The sequence below is a fragment of the Grus americana genome, chromosome 21 (assembly GCF_028858705.1).
Source record: "Grus americana isolate bGruAme1 chromosome 21, bGruAme1.mat, whole genome shotgun sequence".
Classification (NCBI taxonomy): Eukaryota; Metazoa; Chordata; class Aves; order Gruiformes; family Gruidae; genus Grus; species Grus americana.
The window spans coordinates 1,607,598-1,622,448 of NC_072872.1; the positions used below are offsets into that span (position 1 = coordinate 1,607,598).

A 14,851-nucleotide genomic window follows, 5' to 3' on the forward strand; every position below is an offset into this window, starting at 1 on the left:
CCGTGGGGATTAGGGCAGAAGTTTCACCGAAACCAAGCCAGGCACTGGGGCGGCACTGGTTGGGGTGGGGGGGGCACCCAAAGGCCCCGCTCACCCTGTGCCTCAGTTTCCCCATTGCCCTTATCCGGCCCCGCCATAGGCAAACAGAGATAAGGTGCTGCCGGGTGCCGCCACGCACCCAGTTCCGGTGTGTGCCCCCCCCCCCCCGCCGCTCCTCCCTGGGCGCTGCCGGACTTTGAGCTGAGACCGGCAAACTCATGCCACCCATGGGGCACCCACAGCCCCCAAAAGCCCCCAAATAAGGCAAAACCCACCCAAACAACCGCTGTCACAGCAAGATGTTGGTGTCCCCCCCCCAAACCCCCCTCCCCCCCCTTTTTTTTTTTTTGTGGTTTTGGGAAAAAAAAAAAAAAACCCAAACCAAACCCAAACCTTTTTTCCGACTTTTTTCCCCACACGGTTATTTGGAGGCACCGGGCAGCCGGCCCCGCTGCCGCCGCGGCTTGGATTTGGCTTTGGTGGAGCGGCGGGCGAGAAAAAAAGCCAAATTCCTCGCGGGTAGTGGGGAAGAAAAGAGGCCCCGGCTGGGAAATGCTCCTCGAGCTTTCTGCAACCCCTTAAAAACCTCTGAAAACCCCTTAAAAATCCTGACAACCCCTTAAAAAAAGCCCTTAAAAGCCTTTAAAAAACTCTTAAGCCTCCCTTAAAAAAATCCTTAAACCCCCCTTAAAAAAAAAAATCCTTAAAGACCCTTAAAAAAACCCACTTTAAAACCCCTTAAAAATATCCTTAAAACCCCTTAAAAATATCCTTAAAACCCCTTAAAAATATCCTTAAAACCCCTTAAAAATATCCTTAAAACCCCTTAAAAATATCCTTAAAGCCTGGGGAAAAAGCCCCTCCATCCCGCTTTGCCCCCCCCCCCAATTCCTGCAATCTCTGCAAGCCACTGGGAAACAACGATATTATATAAAAAAAAAAAAAAGCAACAACGCACATTTTTATTTCAATCAAAACCCCACAAAAATCCCCCAAACCTCTAAAAATCCATGAAAAAAAAAAGAGAGGAAAAAAGGAAAAAACCAAAAAATCTGGGGTGTTTTTGGGGTTTGTTTTTTTTTTTTTTTCCACTTTCCCCCTCTTTGCTCTCCTATATCTGACGCGACCTTTGCTTCCTCGCAATAAATATACAAAAATAGAATAAATTAGGTTAAAAAATAAAAGGAAAAGGTAACACTGGCAGATCAGCATTAAAGGGGAAAAAAACCCCACCAAAACCACCCAAAACCGAGTGGGAGAGGAATAAATAGGGAGAAAAAAAACCAAAAATAAGCCAGTTTTGGGGCTTTTTTCTTGAAATGTGGGGGAAAAAAAAAAAAAACAAGAAGAGGAAGCCCCCCCCAAGACACCTCCCCCAGCCCAAAATGAGCTTGAAATTTAATTTTCATAATTTTTTTTTGGGGGGGGAGGGAAGATGGGGGTGACACCTGTTTCATCCCCAACCCCGGGGGATGATAATACTATTTAAAAAAACCTTAATAATAATAATAGAAATAATAAATAAACCCCTCGGGGAGGGGGGGGGGGTGTGTGTCTTCATTTGGTTGCTTTCAAGTATTTTGTGGGGTGCAGGGGGGGAATTAAATGGGGACCCCCCCGGTGCCGACCTGCTCCTGCAGCCCCAGCAGGCTGTAAGCGATGCGCTTCTGGTGCCCCGGCAAACGCACCCCGATTTTCTTGATGTCTCTGGAAATAAGAAGGGGAGGGGGGGGAAATAATAATTAAAAAAAAAAAAAAAAAAAAAGGGTTATTGGGGTGGGAAGAACCCAAAAAGGGTCTGGGGGGGGTAGAGGGGATTTGGGGGGGTAGAGGGGATTCTGTGGGCATGGGGCCAGCGTTGAGCATCCCCCCAGAGCTGGATCCAGCCCGGAGCATCCCGGGGGGACGCATCCAGCCCCACCCCCCCCCCCCCCCAGAGCTGGATCCAGCCCGGAGCATCCCGGGGGGATGCATCCAGCCCGGAGCATCCCCTGTTTTTTGGGGGACCCACCGCTGCCCCCCCAAACCGGGCCATTCCCGGGGGACAGCCAGCCGGACACGGCTCATCCCCACCTCTCCGCCCGCAGCCTCGGCCGGGGAAGGGTTTATAATTTTATCCCACCCCTCGGGTCAACAACGCCACCGCCACGGAAGCCGATTCCTTTCCCAGCACGTCCCCGTCCCCGTGGGAGCTGGGAGGGGACATGGCGGGGACTCACTCGCTGGTCATCTGCAGGACCTTCTCGATGGTGCTGTAGCCCGAAGCCATGAAGTGTTCCGTGTACTGGGGCATCCGGATGGATTCCAGCCACTCCGGGACGGAGCGGAAGGGGACGCCCTCCGAGCCGCTGGTGCTGGGCAGGCGGATGGAGACCCTGGCGCAGAAATGAAAAAGGTTAAAAAAAAAAATTTAAAAAAAAGTGAAAATGGAAGGATGAAAAAAAAAAAAAACCCAAACCCCATCCAACCCCAAAAAACCCAAAATCAAAAAACCAAACCCCAAAAAACCACCAAACCCCAGAACAAAACACCGAACAACCAGCGCAGAAATGGAAGGATGCAAAAAAATGATGGGGAAATGCAAAGATGGGGCGGGGGGGAAATGATGCAGAAGTGCAAAGATGCAAAAAACCTAATGTGAAAATGGAAGGATGCAAAAAAATGGTGCAGAAATGCAAAGATGGGGGGAAAAGCTAAATGGAAGGATGCAAAAAATGATGTAGAAGTGCAAAGATGCAAAAAAAAAAAAAAGTGAAAATGGAAGAATGCAAAACAACAAAAGAAACAGTGCAGACATGAAAGGATGGAAAAAATGATGCGGAAATGGAAGGATAAAAAAAAAAAAGGATGTACAAATGAAACAACGCAAAAAATGCTGCGGAAATGCAAAGGTGCGAAAAGTTGTGCGAAAACGGAAGAGCGCAAGAAGGAACGCAGAAAAGGAAGGGTGCAAAAAAAATGATGCAGAAATAGAGAAAAAAAACCCAAAAACCCAAACCCCAACAACAAGGCACAAATGCAAAAATCAACACTTAGACGTCGAGGTGCGGAGAGGCACAAAACGATGCAAAGATGCACAAAGGAATGGCAAAAGCCCAGGGCAAAACAACGCGGGAAAGCAGGAGGATAACGCAAATAGCGCGATAAAAAGCGAGAGGCGATGCAAAAGCGCCCAGACGCAAAAAGTAACGCAAAAAGTGGAAATGCAAACAAAATTAAAAAAAAGGCAAGAATGCTAAAAAGCGAGAAACAACGTGAAAATGCTAAAAGGGGGGGGAAAAAAAAAGCGCTAAAACGCACAGATGCAAAGCAGCAGGGAGGAAGGCAAGAGCGCAAAAACGATTCAAGAAACCACGAAGGGGTCGGAAAGAACGCAAAAACGTTAAACGGCAAAATCCACGGAAAACCGAGCACAGGCGCAAAGAAGCGTGCGAGGGTGCGGAGGTGCAAAAAAGCGCAAGAATGCCGAGATGCCCAAAAAAAAAAAAAAAAAAAAAAAAGCAAAGCGAAACTGCAGAGCTGAAGGAAAAAAAAGGAAAAACCCGCGCGCGAGACCGCAGGGATGCAAAAGAGCACGCAAAAGCGCGCCGCTGCACGCCGCCCCCCCCGCCCCGCTCCTCGCCCCCGTCCCGTAGCTCACCGGGGGTCGAAGTCCGCCAACGCCTTGAGGGACTCGGGGGCGCGGATGAGTTTGTCGAGGATGCTGACGATATCGGCGAATTTGGGGCGCCGGCTGCGCTCCTGCTGCCAGCATTGCATCATCAGCTGGTAGACGGCGGAGGGACAATCCAGGGGAGCGGGGAGACGGAAGCCCTCGTTGATGGCCTTCATCACCTACGAGGAGGAGGAGGTTGAGTGGTGCTTTCTCCCCACCCCCCAAAAAAAGCCGTCTGTTTGCAAGAGTACCCCCCACCCCTCCCCCCCGAAAAAAATTGGTGGTGGAGGAGGGTGGGTGCTCACCTCGTGGTTTGAGAGCTCCCAGTACGGTCGCTCGCCGTAGGACATCACCTCCCACATGACGATGCCGTAGCTCCAGACGTCGCTGGCGGAGGTGAACTTGCGGTAGGAGATGGCTTCGGGTGCCGTCCACCGGATGGGGATCTTCCCACCCTATGGCAACACTGGGGTCAACCCTACGTCCCCCAAAAAAGACCCCCCCCCCCCCCATGGCCAACCGCACCACCTTGGTGGCACTTACGCTGGTGGTGTAGGTGGCTTCAGGGTCATCTTCCAACACCCTCGAAAGCCCAAAATCGGACACTTTGCACACCAGGTTGCTGTTCACCAAGATGTTCCGGGCGGCCAGATCCCGGTGGACGTAATTCATGTTGGCCAAGTACTTCATGCCGGCGGCGATGCCCCTCAACATCCCCACCAGCTGGATGACACCAAATTCCCCTTCTTTTTCCTGGGAAAAAGGGGAGAATCCGACTTCGAATCCATCTCTCGTCCCACCTCCCGTGGTGGCTTTGGTGGTTCCATCACCCCAGTAATCCTTGCCCAGGGGTGGGACGTTGCCACCACGCTTCACCTACCCGCAGGAATTTATCCAGCGCGCCGTTCTCCATGTACTCCGTGATGATCATGAAGGGCTTGTCTGTACAAAAAAAAGACCCAAAATGGGTCAAAAAAGCCCCCCAACCCCCCCCAAAACAACCCCAAAACAAAAAATATCCCTCTTCCCCCCAAATCACCCAAAACCCCACCCAAAACACCCAACCCCCCCGACAAACCCCCAAAGAACCCCCTGAAAACCCCAAACCCAACAATTCCAAAACCAAAAAAGATAGCCCCAAAAACCCAACTTCGCCCCCCAAACGCCACCCGTCGTTGCTCAAAACACCGTTTTTACACAGTGGGGTTTTTTGGGGTGTTTTGCAGGGAAATTGGGTGGGGGACACACACACTTACACTTGGAGACGACCCCTTCCAGGCGGATGATGTTGTGGTGGCAGAACTGGCCCATGATGGTGGCTTCGCTCAAGAAGTCCACCCGTTGCTTCTCCGTGTAGCCCACCTTCAAGGTCTTGATGGCCACCGGCACCTCCTTCTTACCACGCTTCAGGGTGCCCTTGTAGACCTCCCCAAATTCACCTGCTCAGAGGAAGGGGGGGGGAAGACATTTAACCCCCCCCGGTCCAATTTTGGGGTGTCTTTGGGGTGACGATGCCACCTGAGAACCTACCGGCGCCGATGACCTTCTGGCGGGTGATGGAGGATGGAGGGATCTCGGTGGTGAACTTGAGCATGGCTTGGTTGGGGTCTTCGTAGGTGTGTGGGTCAACGTAGGTCTTGAGGGGCTTCAGCTGGTCTGTGGGGGGTGGGGTGGGGTGGTCAGCACCCACGTCACCCCCACCCATCCCTCTTGACCCCACCATCCAATTGCTCACCTGACTTAGAGAAGTAGACGTCCTCAGCGGACTGGCGTGGCCGTGACCTCCTCCTCCTCCTGCAGGAAAGCAGAGTTTTGGCACCAAAAATCACCCCTTGCCCATCTTTGCTGGTGGAAAAATGGTATTTTGGGGGTTTTTTTGGATTTTTGGGTTGGGATTTTTATCTCCTTACCGCCGGAGGATGTAGAGAGCGGTCAAGAGGAGGATGACGAAGACGACACCAGCAACGGAGCCGCTGATGACAGCGGCAGATGCCACGGCCTCGGCGCCTGCAGGGACAATTGAGGGAGGTTTTGGGGTGACCCGTGCACCCCCCCGGACCCTCCACCCCAAAATCCCGTCCCCCTCCTTGGTCCTCACCCTCGGGCAGGGTCTCGAACTCATGCTGGGGGCTGTAGGCGCTGTGGCCATCTGGGGTGAGCGCCTGGACCCGCACCACGTAGGCGGTGGCAGGGGACAACTTGGGGAGGGTGACGGAGGTGCCCTCGCAGCGCAGCACCGAGTAGCTGTTCTCGTCCACCTGGGGACACGGGGGGGGGGGGACATGGGTGGGGGCAAGGATGGAGGGGTGACACGGGTGGAGGTAAGGAGGGAGGGGTGACGTGGAGGGAGGGGTGACATGGATGGAGGGGTGACATGGAGGGGAGGCAAGGAAGGAGGTGACGGGTGGAGGTGACGTGGGTGGAGGGGTGGCATGGATCGGGGGGGCAAGGATGGAGGGGTGACGTGGGTGGAGAGGTGACGTGGGTGGGGGCAAGGATGGGGGGTGACGTGGGTGGAGAGGTGACGTGGGTGGGGGCAAGGATGGGGGGTGACGTGGATCGAGGGGTGATGTGGAGGGAGGCAAGGATGGGGGGGACACGGAGGGAGGCAAGGATGGGGGGTGACGTGGCGGCGGGGGGTGTGTGACAGATTTGGGGGTCGTTAGCTGCAGCCGTGACACGGGACGGACCTTCTTGCTGTAGGTGACCTCGTACTTCCAGACCCGACTCTGCTGCCGCGGTGGCACCGTCCAGGAGAGGACCAAGCTGGTGGCCGTCCGTCCGTCCAGGCTCACCGACGTCACCCGGGGTGGCTCTGCCACGGGGACAGGGACATCACGGAGGTGTCCCCAGGGGGAAGGGAAGGTGTGGGAGATGCTGGCAGCCCCTTACCCGTCTGGTTGACGCTGATGGTGGCGGTGGCCGCGCTACGGCGGTGGCTGTAGGGTGACACCCCATTGCGGGCTTCGACGGTGAAGGTGTAGTTGACGTGCGGCTCCAGGTCGGTGACGGTGACCTCTGTCCCCGTCAGTTCCTGGGGGGGCTGCGAATAGCGGACCCCCCCGTCGCAGGGACGGCACTCCCCGCTCTCCGGCCAGCACTGCTCGCAGGTGACGCTGTAGGTGACGTCCCCGCGGCCACCCAGGTCGGCGGGGGGGGACCAACGCAGCTGCACCTTAGCCCCCAGCCCCACGGCCGTGACACCTTGGGGGGGCGAGGGGGGACCTGGAGGGGGGGGACAGAGAGCAGAGAGGGGGGTTGGGGGGGGGGGATGGCCACGCTGTGCCTCAGTTTCCCCCCCCAAAAAAAGGTCACTTACGGGTGCAGGGGTCGTCGGGGGGGTCGTTGGGGGCGCGGAAGAAGTCGTCCTGGCAGGGGCAGGCAGCGGCAGCGGCAGGGGAGGGCAGGGTGTGGGGCGGGCAGGGCTGGCAGCCCCCCAGGGACACCGCGGCCTTGAAGGAGCCGGGGGGGCAAGCTGGGGGGGGGAAAAACACAAATGGTGACACCAGTGAGACCCCAAATCCCCTCCCACAGCACCCTCACCCGGGCGGGTTTGGGTGGGCATCACCCCCCGCAAGCACCCAGAGTGGGGATTTTGGGGCATTTCACCTTAATTTGCAGCTTCTATTGTTATTGGGACCCTGCCCCCCCGCCGCCCCCCCGGCTGAGCCCTCCCGCACTCGCTGCACTGGTGATGCTCAAGGGTGAGGATCCAGGGTCGGGGAGGGGGGGGTTCGGTGCTGCCACCTCATTCCTCCACCCCAGATGGGCGATTTTAGGGTATTTTTGCCTTATTTTGCAGCTTTGTGCCCCAGAAGGGGGGACGAGACACCCCCCCACCCCCCTCCCCTCCTGGCTGAGCCCTCCCGCACTCGCTGCGCTAGTGATGCTCAAGGGTGAGGATCCGGGGCGGGGAATTTTGGGGCCAACACCTCGTTTCTCCTATCGCCTGGCACGCACCGAGCTGGGGCGTCCTCAGCCCCCCCAGATACCGCTCCTCACCCCCCCAATCACCCCCCCCCCCCCCCCCCCCCCCCAAGCCTTACCTTGGCATTTCTCTCCCACTTTCTCGTAGCCGGCCCGGCACAGGCACTCCCCGATGGGCACCAACCACTCGCCGTCGGCGTTACAATGCAGCGCCGGCGCTTGGTCGGCCACCGCATCCTCCACGCACGTTCCCCGCACCTTGGCCAAGGTCTGCGAATCGACGCCGGCCACCGTTTCGGGGAAACGAGCCATACCCCGTAACACAGCCGGGCATCTCTTGTAATAAATCCGAACGGAAAGCAACGCCACGCAAGCTCCCAAATCCTGGAAAGCCAAGTAGAAACCTTTCCGTCGGAGAGGTCCCACCGATCGGATCTCAACGTTGAGTTTAACGTTCCGGGAAGTAAAATCATCCTGGACGGTGATTTCATCCGGAGCGATGGTGTCGATCTTCTTGAATTGTCTCTTCTGGAAGTTGGTGCCGTAATCCACGTCGGATTCGGCGTAGTAGAGGTTGAAGGTCTCCTTGCAGGAGCCGCCGCCGGCGGTGGGGAAGCTGTTGCAGTCGCGGACGGTGAATTGGAGCTCGATGAAGATGCGCTGGGCCACCCCGCGGTAGATCCAGTTGGTGCGCAGCCAGTTCTCCTGCTCGCCCTCCAGCACGTTGCACACCGAGTAGATGTAGATCAAGGAGTCGTTCAGGACGTTCTGCAGCAGGTCCCACTGCACCCCCCGAGAGAGAGACACGGGGGCTATGCTGGGGAAACTGAGGCACGGTGGGTGGTGGCCCTGGCCCCCATGGATGCACTTGTCCCCCTCCCCACGGGTGTCCCCATCCCCACGGGTGTCCCTGTCACTATGGGTGCCCCTGTCCCCATCCCCATGGGTGTCCCCATCCCCATGGTTGCCCCCATCCCCATTCCCATGGGTGCCCCTGTCACCATCCCCATGGGTGTCCCCATCCCCATGGGTGTCCCTGTCACTATGGGTGCCCCCATCCCCATGGCTGCCCCCATCCCCATTCCCATGGGTGCCCCTGTCACCATCCCCATGGGTGTCCCCATTCCCATGGGTGCCCCTGTCCCCATCCCCATGGGTGTCCCCATCCCCATGGGTGTCCCCATCCCCATCGCCATGGGTGTCTCCATCTCCATGGCTGTCCCTGTCACCATCCCTATGGGTGCCCCTATTCCCCTGGGTGCCCCCATCCCCAGCGTGGGCTCTTGGGGAGCTGCTGGCCAGCGGGGCCGGACGCGGGGGTCCCCGGGTGCTCACCCCTTTGCCGTAGGGCTGGGTGAGCCAGCCCAGCTCGCCCTGCGCCTTGGCGAAGTCCAGCAGGACCACTGCGGGGACAGGAGACGAGCAGAGGGGACGTTAGTGGGGTGGACGCGAAGCCGGGGAGATGCCACCAGGACCCACGGATGGCCCAGGACACGCAGATCCCACCAATACGCCCCAGATGCCTCTCGGACCTCTGGACGTCCCTGGGACCCACGGGCGTCCCCACGACCCATGGGTGTCCCCAGACCCTGCAAACACTCCCGGGACCCAGAGATGTCCCCGGGACCCCCGCGAGAAGACCCCCAGGGACTCCCTCCCCAAAGGAGGGGAAACCGAGGCAGGGCTCCCGCACGGTGCCGAGGCTGCGCAGACTTGCCGCGGCATGCCGCCTGCCCCGGTGAGGGCGGTGGCCGGATCCAGTGCCCGGGAGAGGAAGAGGAGGCTGCCGAGGGCCGGGAGGGAAGCGCTGCCGGGTGGCCCCCCCCTCGGTGAATCACCCCCCAGGAATGCGCCCGGATGCCTGGGTTCACGCCAGCGGGATGGGGCCCAACGGGGTGGGGGAGTTTCAGGGACGGACGCCCCCTCCCTGCCCCCCAAACCCCTCTGCTGAGAACGGGCAAACTCGTGACATGCCCCCAGAGGGTAAAGTCTGGGGGGGGGGGGGGAACCCCAAGAACCTGGTTGGGGGGGGTGGGGGGGCACACGTGGCCCTGTGTGTTCCCCCCCCAGCCCATGCCCGGGGTCAGGAAGGATGCCGGGGCGGATATCCCGGCCTTCCTGAGGCTGGAAATCCCCCCGCAGGTCTCCGGAGAGCGGAAAGCCGGCGGGACGCTGCGCGTGAGCCGAGTTGGTGGGTTCTCTGCAGGGTGTCCCCACCCCGTCACCCCCCCTCCCCAAGCCCCAGGCTGCAGCGGGGCTGAGTCAGGGGAGAAACCCCAGGCTGCGGCCGTTGAGTCAAGGGGTGCAGCACCCAAGGGCGCACCCACACTCGGGGCCACCGGCGCTGTTGGTGCCATCGGCATCGGCACCCCCTCTACCATCATCACCATCAGCATCTCCACTGCCATCGTCACCGCGGCCACCACCACAGCCATCACCATCGCTGTGGCCACCACCACCACCACCGTGGCCACCACCACGGGCGCCCCCCCCACCTGCAGCCCCCGCACCGTCGCTGTCCCCACCTGCACCGGGCGCCGCTGTCACCATGGTCCCCACCGTCCCCACACCTGCACCCCGGCCCCAGCTGCATTTTCATCCCCATCCCCATCCCAGCGCTGCCCCCTCCCATCCCAATCCCGTCCCCGTTCTGTTCCCAGCCCCATCCCAATCCCATTCCCCCCCTTAACCCCCTGCCCACCCTCAGGGACGCCCCAAACCTCCGGGCAGGATCCGGCCGGGACACTCAGCACCCCCCAACCTCCCCCTTCCCACGGGATTTTGCCCTTTCCAAGCAACGGGAAGCAAAATCCCTCCACCCCCCCCCCAATCCCGCTGCTCTCCCAACACTTCCCCCCTTTTTTTGCACTTTTTTAACCCCAAAATCCCGATATCCCCAAGGATCCCTCCCGGGAATCGGCACTTCGGGAACGCGCCCCAAATCCTGCGGTCACACTGGGGGTCCCCACCGTGGGGTCACCCCGCTCCGCCTCCCCCCCCCAGCACTAAACCCCCCCTTATTTGAGTTTTTTTACCCCATTTTTATTTTTTAGGGGGGGATTTTCCATCCCAAACCACCCGCCAGCCTCCGATTTCTTTGCATCGGGTGCCGGATCCTTCCACCTTCCCCTCAAAACCCAACGGATTAAACCCTTCGGACGGAGTTTTTAGAAACCTCGACTTTTAAAAAAATTAAATAGATATTTTAAAAAAGTGACTTTCCCCTTTTTTTTTTTTTCTTTTTCCCCAAACCCCTCCAAACCGAACCCCAAAATCAGCCGGGGAAGGGGTGCGAGGTGGAGGCCAGCACGCCGCTTGTTTTTCCCAGCACTTTTTGGGGTTTTCCTGACATTGTTTTCCAGCTCTCCGGGCCGGATCCTGCCCGGCCCATCGCTGGCCATGGGAAAACACTCCGCTTTAGGGTGATTTTCCTCTTTTTTGGGGCTTTTTTTTTTTTTTTTTGGTTTAATCCCCTCTGCCCTAAACTGCTCTGTTGGACTTTTTTTTGGGGGGGATCCAGCAGGATCCGGCCCCGCTGCACCAGCCGGACGCTCTGCATGGGAAGAGTTGCCCAAAACTCTTGGTTTTCCCCCCATTTTAGCTTTTTCCCCCCCTATTTTAAGTCTCTCCCCCCTATTTTAGACCCTCCGTTTTAGCTTTTCCTCCCCGTTTTAGCTTCCCCCCCCTTTTTAACTTTTTACCCCCATTTTTAACTTTTCCCCCCCATTTTTCACTTTCCCCTCTCCCTTTTTAACTTTTTCCTCCTAATTTTTAACTTTCCCCCCCAAAAACACACCCCGGCAGCCGGTGATTCACCCCCGCACTCATGGGTGCCCCTTTTATTTTTTTTTTTTTGGGGGGGGTACCCCCATCATCCTTTATTTTGAGGGGGCTCCCCCAGCCCCCACCCCCCCAACCTCTCAGCCCCCAAAACCTCCCAAACTTACCCCAAAACCACCCTACCCCTTTGGGTGCGCCCCCCGCCCCCCAGCACCCCAATAAGTGGGTTCCGGTGTGCCCCCAAAACCTGGAGCTCACCTTCCTCGGCTGCCAGGGGGGTGACGGCGGTGAGGAAGAGGAGGGTGAAGGCCGGGGGGGTGCCCACCATGGCGGTGGGGGTTTGGGGGGGGCCCTTGGGTGCACCCCACGACCGGCAGCACCCAGCGCTGTAGGGCGTGTGGGGCTGAGCACCCCGCTCCTGTTCATTCATGTCCCGAGTGATGTCACCCGGCCACGCCCGCTCTTAAAGGGACAGGAGCTGCTCCCAGTACGCACCAGTATGGCACTGGGAGGGATCGAGCTGGAGGATGGGATGTGGGCAGGTTTGGGGGGGGGGGTGGGGTGGCTGGGGTCCCCCCACGGGGGAGCACACCTGCGGAGGGGGGTTTGGGGGGGGGTGCGTGGGTGCGGGTCCGCCCCGTGGCACCGTGTGTCCCCCCCCGCCCCCCGCCAGCCCCTTCCCCTTTCATTCATAAAGCGGCGTGGGAAGGGAGGGGGGCGGCAGCCAATGGCGGCAGGGGGCGGGGCCAGGTGGCCACTACCGGCTCCTCCCCCCGCCCACCAGTTAGGAACTGGGGGGGAACTGGGGGGGAACTGGGGGGGGGGAGGGTGTCCCCGTCTGTCCACCCACCCGGACACGGGGGGGGGCTGGTTTGGGGGGGCGATGCCCCCCCCCCCCCCCATCCTCGGGGTCGGAAAAGGCCGGACCAGAAATCGGCTTTTTCCGGCCCAAAAATAACGCCGGTTTTCCGCCGCGCTGGGAAGGGGAGTTTGGGGGGGGGGGGGGGGGCTGGATCGAGCCCCTGCACCCCAAATCCCGCAGCACCCCCATCCCCCCATAGAGCCCCCAAACCCCAGCACCCCTCCAGCACCCCAAATCCCCCCCAAATCAGCCCCCAGGCATCTTTTTAGTGGAGAAACAGTACATTTTGGACAAACCCCACCTTTTCCCCTCCCGTCCCCCCAAGGGGGAGGCCAGAGGCCACGGTGAGGGCCCCCCCCCCCCAAACCCGCCCCATAAAAGGGGGTTCAGGTCGGGGGGGACCCCTCGTCCCCCGGGGCGACGCCGGCGGCGATTTGGTCTCGCAGCCAGAGTCTCTCGACCAGGGCGTCGAGGAGGGGGGCGACCCGGACCAGCCCCCCCCGGCCCCCCCCGGCCCCCGGCCCGCTGCCCGCCCGCAGCACCGGCAGCCCCCAGGTCTCCTCAAAGGCCGTCACGTCCCCCTCCGTCACGTCCGCCTGCGGGCACAGGTCAAATCTGGGTTGGGGGGGGACACACGGTCAAGGGAGACACCAAAACACTGAAAAATCCCCCCCAAACCCCGTAAAAATCAGTGGGAGCTGCCTGTCCATCGGTGTAATGAAGTCTGCACGTTCTCAGCCTACTGAGATGCCAAATGGTGCGAAATATGGGGGTGCGAACCCACTTATAGGGGGATGCGCCCCCCTCCCAAAATCCCCCCCCCCAAGAAGGATACTTGGTGCCGATGACCACCCTAACGAGGTTTTCTTCGTCAGGACCGACCACCCGGCTCATCTGGGCCGGCAGCTCCTCGAAGGACGAGCGGTCGATGAAGGAGAAGAGGAAGAGGATGGCGTCCGCCTCCTCCTTACAAGCCTGGAGGGGGGGTAAAACCAGACATGGCCGCCATCACGGGGGGGTCCTCTCTGCGTGTGTGTGTGTGTCCCCCAAAACTTATGTGTCCCCCCCCGACTCACGGGCAGGAGATGCTCAAATTTTTTCAGCGCTCCGTCCCCGCAATCCCAAAAATGAAGCTGGAAGATGACGGGGCGGCCGCTGGCCCGCGGCTTGGCCGGCCAGTACACGGTGGTGGCTTCTATGCCTGGGGGGGGGACACGCAGCACACGCATGGTCACCCCCAGGGGACATCGGGGCGCCGTGTCCCCCCAACCTGTGATGTACCCAGGGTCTCGTGGTGGACGGGGGGCACGGGGGTCCCCGCCAGCGCGGCCACCAAGGCCGTCTTGCCGACGCCGCTCTTGCCGGAGAGGAAGAGTTTGTAGGTGACGGTGGGGGCGGCCAAGGGGGGGGGCAGCGCCGGGCGCTCCAGCAGACCTGTGGGGGTGGGTGGGTGAGGTTTTTTTGGGGTGCTGGCACCCCATTTTTTTTTTTTGGGGTGGTGGTGGTGGGGGGAAGGCAGGGTGCGGGGCTCACCGAACACTCTCCGCCGGTTCCTCTGGAGGATGGAGTCCAGGTAGGGGCGGCCGGCGGGGGAGAGCAGCCAGCCCGGCTCCAGCACCGGGCCCCCCCGCGCCGCCATGCGCCCCCCGACACCTGGGGGTGCAGGGGAGATCCCCCCCCCCTTCACCCGTGGGGTCACTGCACCCCGCAGCCTGAGGGAGAGCAGGGTGTCCCCTTCTGACCCCCCACCCCGGGGTCCCAGGGTGCTCCCATGGGGTCCCTGCACCCCCTCGGGTCCCTGACCCCCCCCCCATGGGGTCCTTGTGCCCCCCCCCCATGGGGTCCTTGACCCCCCCCATGGGGTCCCTGCACCCCCCGATGGGGTCCTTGTGCCCCCCCCCGGGGTCCCAGCATCCTCCCATGGGGTCCCTGACCCCCCCATGGGGTCCTTGTGCCCCCCCCGGGGTCCCAGCACCCTCCCCCGGGGTCCCTGACCCCCCCCCCCGGGGTCCCTGCACCCCAAACCCTGCAGGGGGGTGTAACGCAGCCCCCCCAAGGGGGCTCTGCACCCCCAATTGGCTCCTTGTTCCCCCCCAAACATGCAAAAGGGGATGCACCCCCCGCCCCGGGGTCCCTGCACCCCAAACCCTGCACCGGGGAGGCAACGCCCCCCCCACGCCCCCCCTTCCCCCCCCCCCCCGCGGTCCCTTTAAGGCGCGGCCCCTCCGCCTCACCTGCGGCCGCTTCCGCCTCGGGGTGACGTCACGCGGGAGGGGCGTGGCCTCGCCTCCGCCCCGCCCCCTTGCGGCGGCGCATGCGCGGGAGGCGGGAGCGAGGAGGCACGTGGAGCGGAGCGGGGCCCGGCCCTGTGGCTGCGGGGATCCCCACAGATTGGGGGGGGCTCCCAGGCGGTGGCAGAGCCCGGCCCCACAGGGCATGGGGGGGGGGCAGCCCCATGGGTTCCGGGAGACCCCAACCCTCCAGCTGATGGGGGGGCAGCCCTATAGGCTATAGGAGACCCCAGCCCTATAGGGTAGGGGGGGACGCCCCAGCTTTACTCCTCGCCACACTTTGGGGTCCCCCATTCC

The 14,851-nt window shown here is 60.6% G+C and overlaps 2 protein-coding genes across 3 annotated transcripts; both read right to left on the bottom strand.

The window, feature by feature from the left end:
- Positions 1-946: 946 nt before the first annotated feature.
- On the bottom strand, positions 947-12,406 carry EPHA2 (EPH receptor A2). Its single transcript, XM_054849778.1, has 17 exons — positions 11,660-12,406; positions 8,957-9,024; positions 7,741-8,404; positions 7,014-7,169; positions 6,587-6,919; positions 6,385-6,509; positions 5,793-5,952; positions 5,605-5,701; positions 5,430-5,488; positions 5,225-5,350; positions 4,951-5,133; positions 4,575-4,636; positions 4,238-4,447; positions 4,000-4,149; positions 3,680-3,873; positions 2,259-2,414; positions 947-1,746 (listed from the first exon to the last, which is right to left on the bottom strand). The coding sequence occupies exons 1-17, from the start codon at positions 11,829-11,831 to the stop codon at positions 1,641-1,643; spliced, it is 3,021 nt and encodes a 1,006-aa protein (XP_054705753.1). The 5' UTR covers positions 11,832-12,406; the 3' UTR covers positions 947-1,640.
- Positions 12,407-12,540: 134 nt separating this feature from the next.
- CPLANE2 (ciliogenesis and planar polarity effector complex subunit 2) lies at positions 12,541-14,545 on the bottom strand. Of its 2 annotated transcripts, none has more exons than XM_054849779.1 (6): positions 14,498-14,545; positions 13,797-13,975; positions 13,545-13,697; positions 13,340-13,464; positions 13,099-13,238; positions 12,541-12,878 (listed from the first exon to the last, which is right to left on the bottom strand). In XM_054849779.1, the coding sequence occupies exons 2-6, from the start codon at positions 13,900-13,902 to the stop codon at positions 12,650-12,652; spliced, it is 753 nt and encodes a 250-aa protein (XP_054705754.1). In that variant the 5' UTR covers positions 13,903-13,975; positions 14,498-14,545; the 3' UTR covers positions 12,541-12,649. The 2 variants fall into 2 exon arrangements, with proteins under 2 accessions (XP_054705754.1, XP_054705755.1); XM_054849780.1 differs by having other exon boundaries at positions 13,797-13,916; positions 14,498-14,529.
- Between the last annotated feature and the right edge of the window lie 306 nt (positions 14,546-14,851).

Excerpts from the sequence above, each read along its gene's own strand:
- EPHA2 (XM_054849778.1), bottom strand. The coding sequence starts at position 11,831 with ATGAATGAACAGGAGCGGGGTGCTCAGCCCCACACGCCCTACAGCGCT. Across the intron at positions 6,920-7,013 it reads CCCCGACGACCCCTGCACCC|GTCCCCCCTCGCCCCCCCAA; the intron begins GTAAGTGACCTT and ends CCCCCCCTCCAG. Across the intron at positions 1,747-2,258 it reads GTCCTGCAGATGACCAGCGA|AGACATCAAGAAAATCGGGG; the intron begins GTGAGTCCCCGC and ends TCTTATTTCCAG.
- CPLANE2 (XM_054849779.1), bottom strand. The coding sequence starts at position 13,902 with ATGGCGGCGCGGGGGGGCCCGGTGCTGGAGCCGGGCTGGCTGCTCTCC. Across the intron at positions 13,698-13,796 it reads GAACCGGCGGAGAGTGTTCG|GTCTGCTGGAGCGCCCGGCG; the intron begins GTGAGCCCCGCA and ends CCACCCCCACAG. Across the intron at positions 13,465-13,544 it reads CGTCCACCACGAGACCCTGG|GCATAGAAGCCACCACCGTG; the intron begins GTACATCACAGG and ends TCCCCCCCCCAG.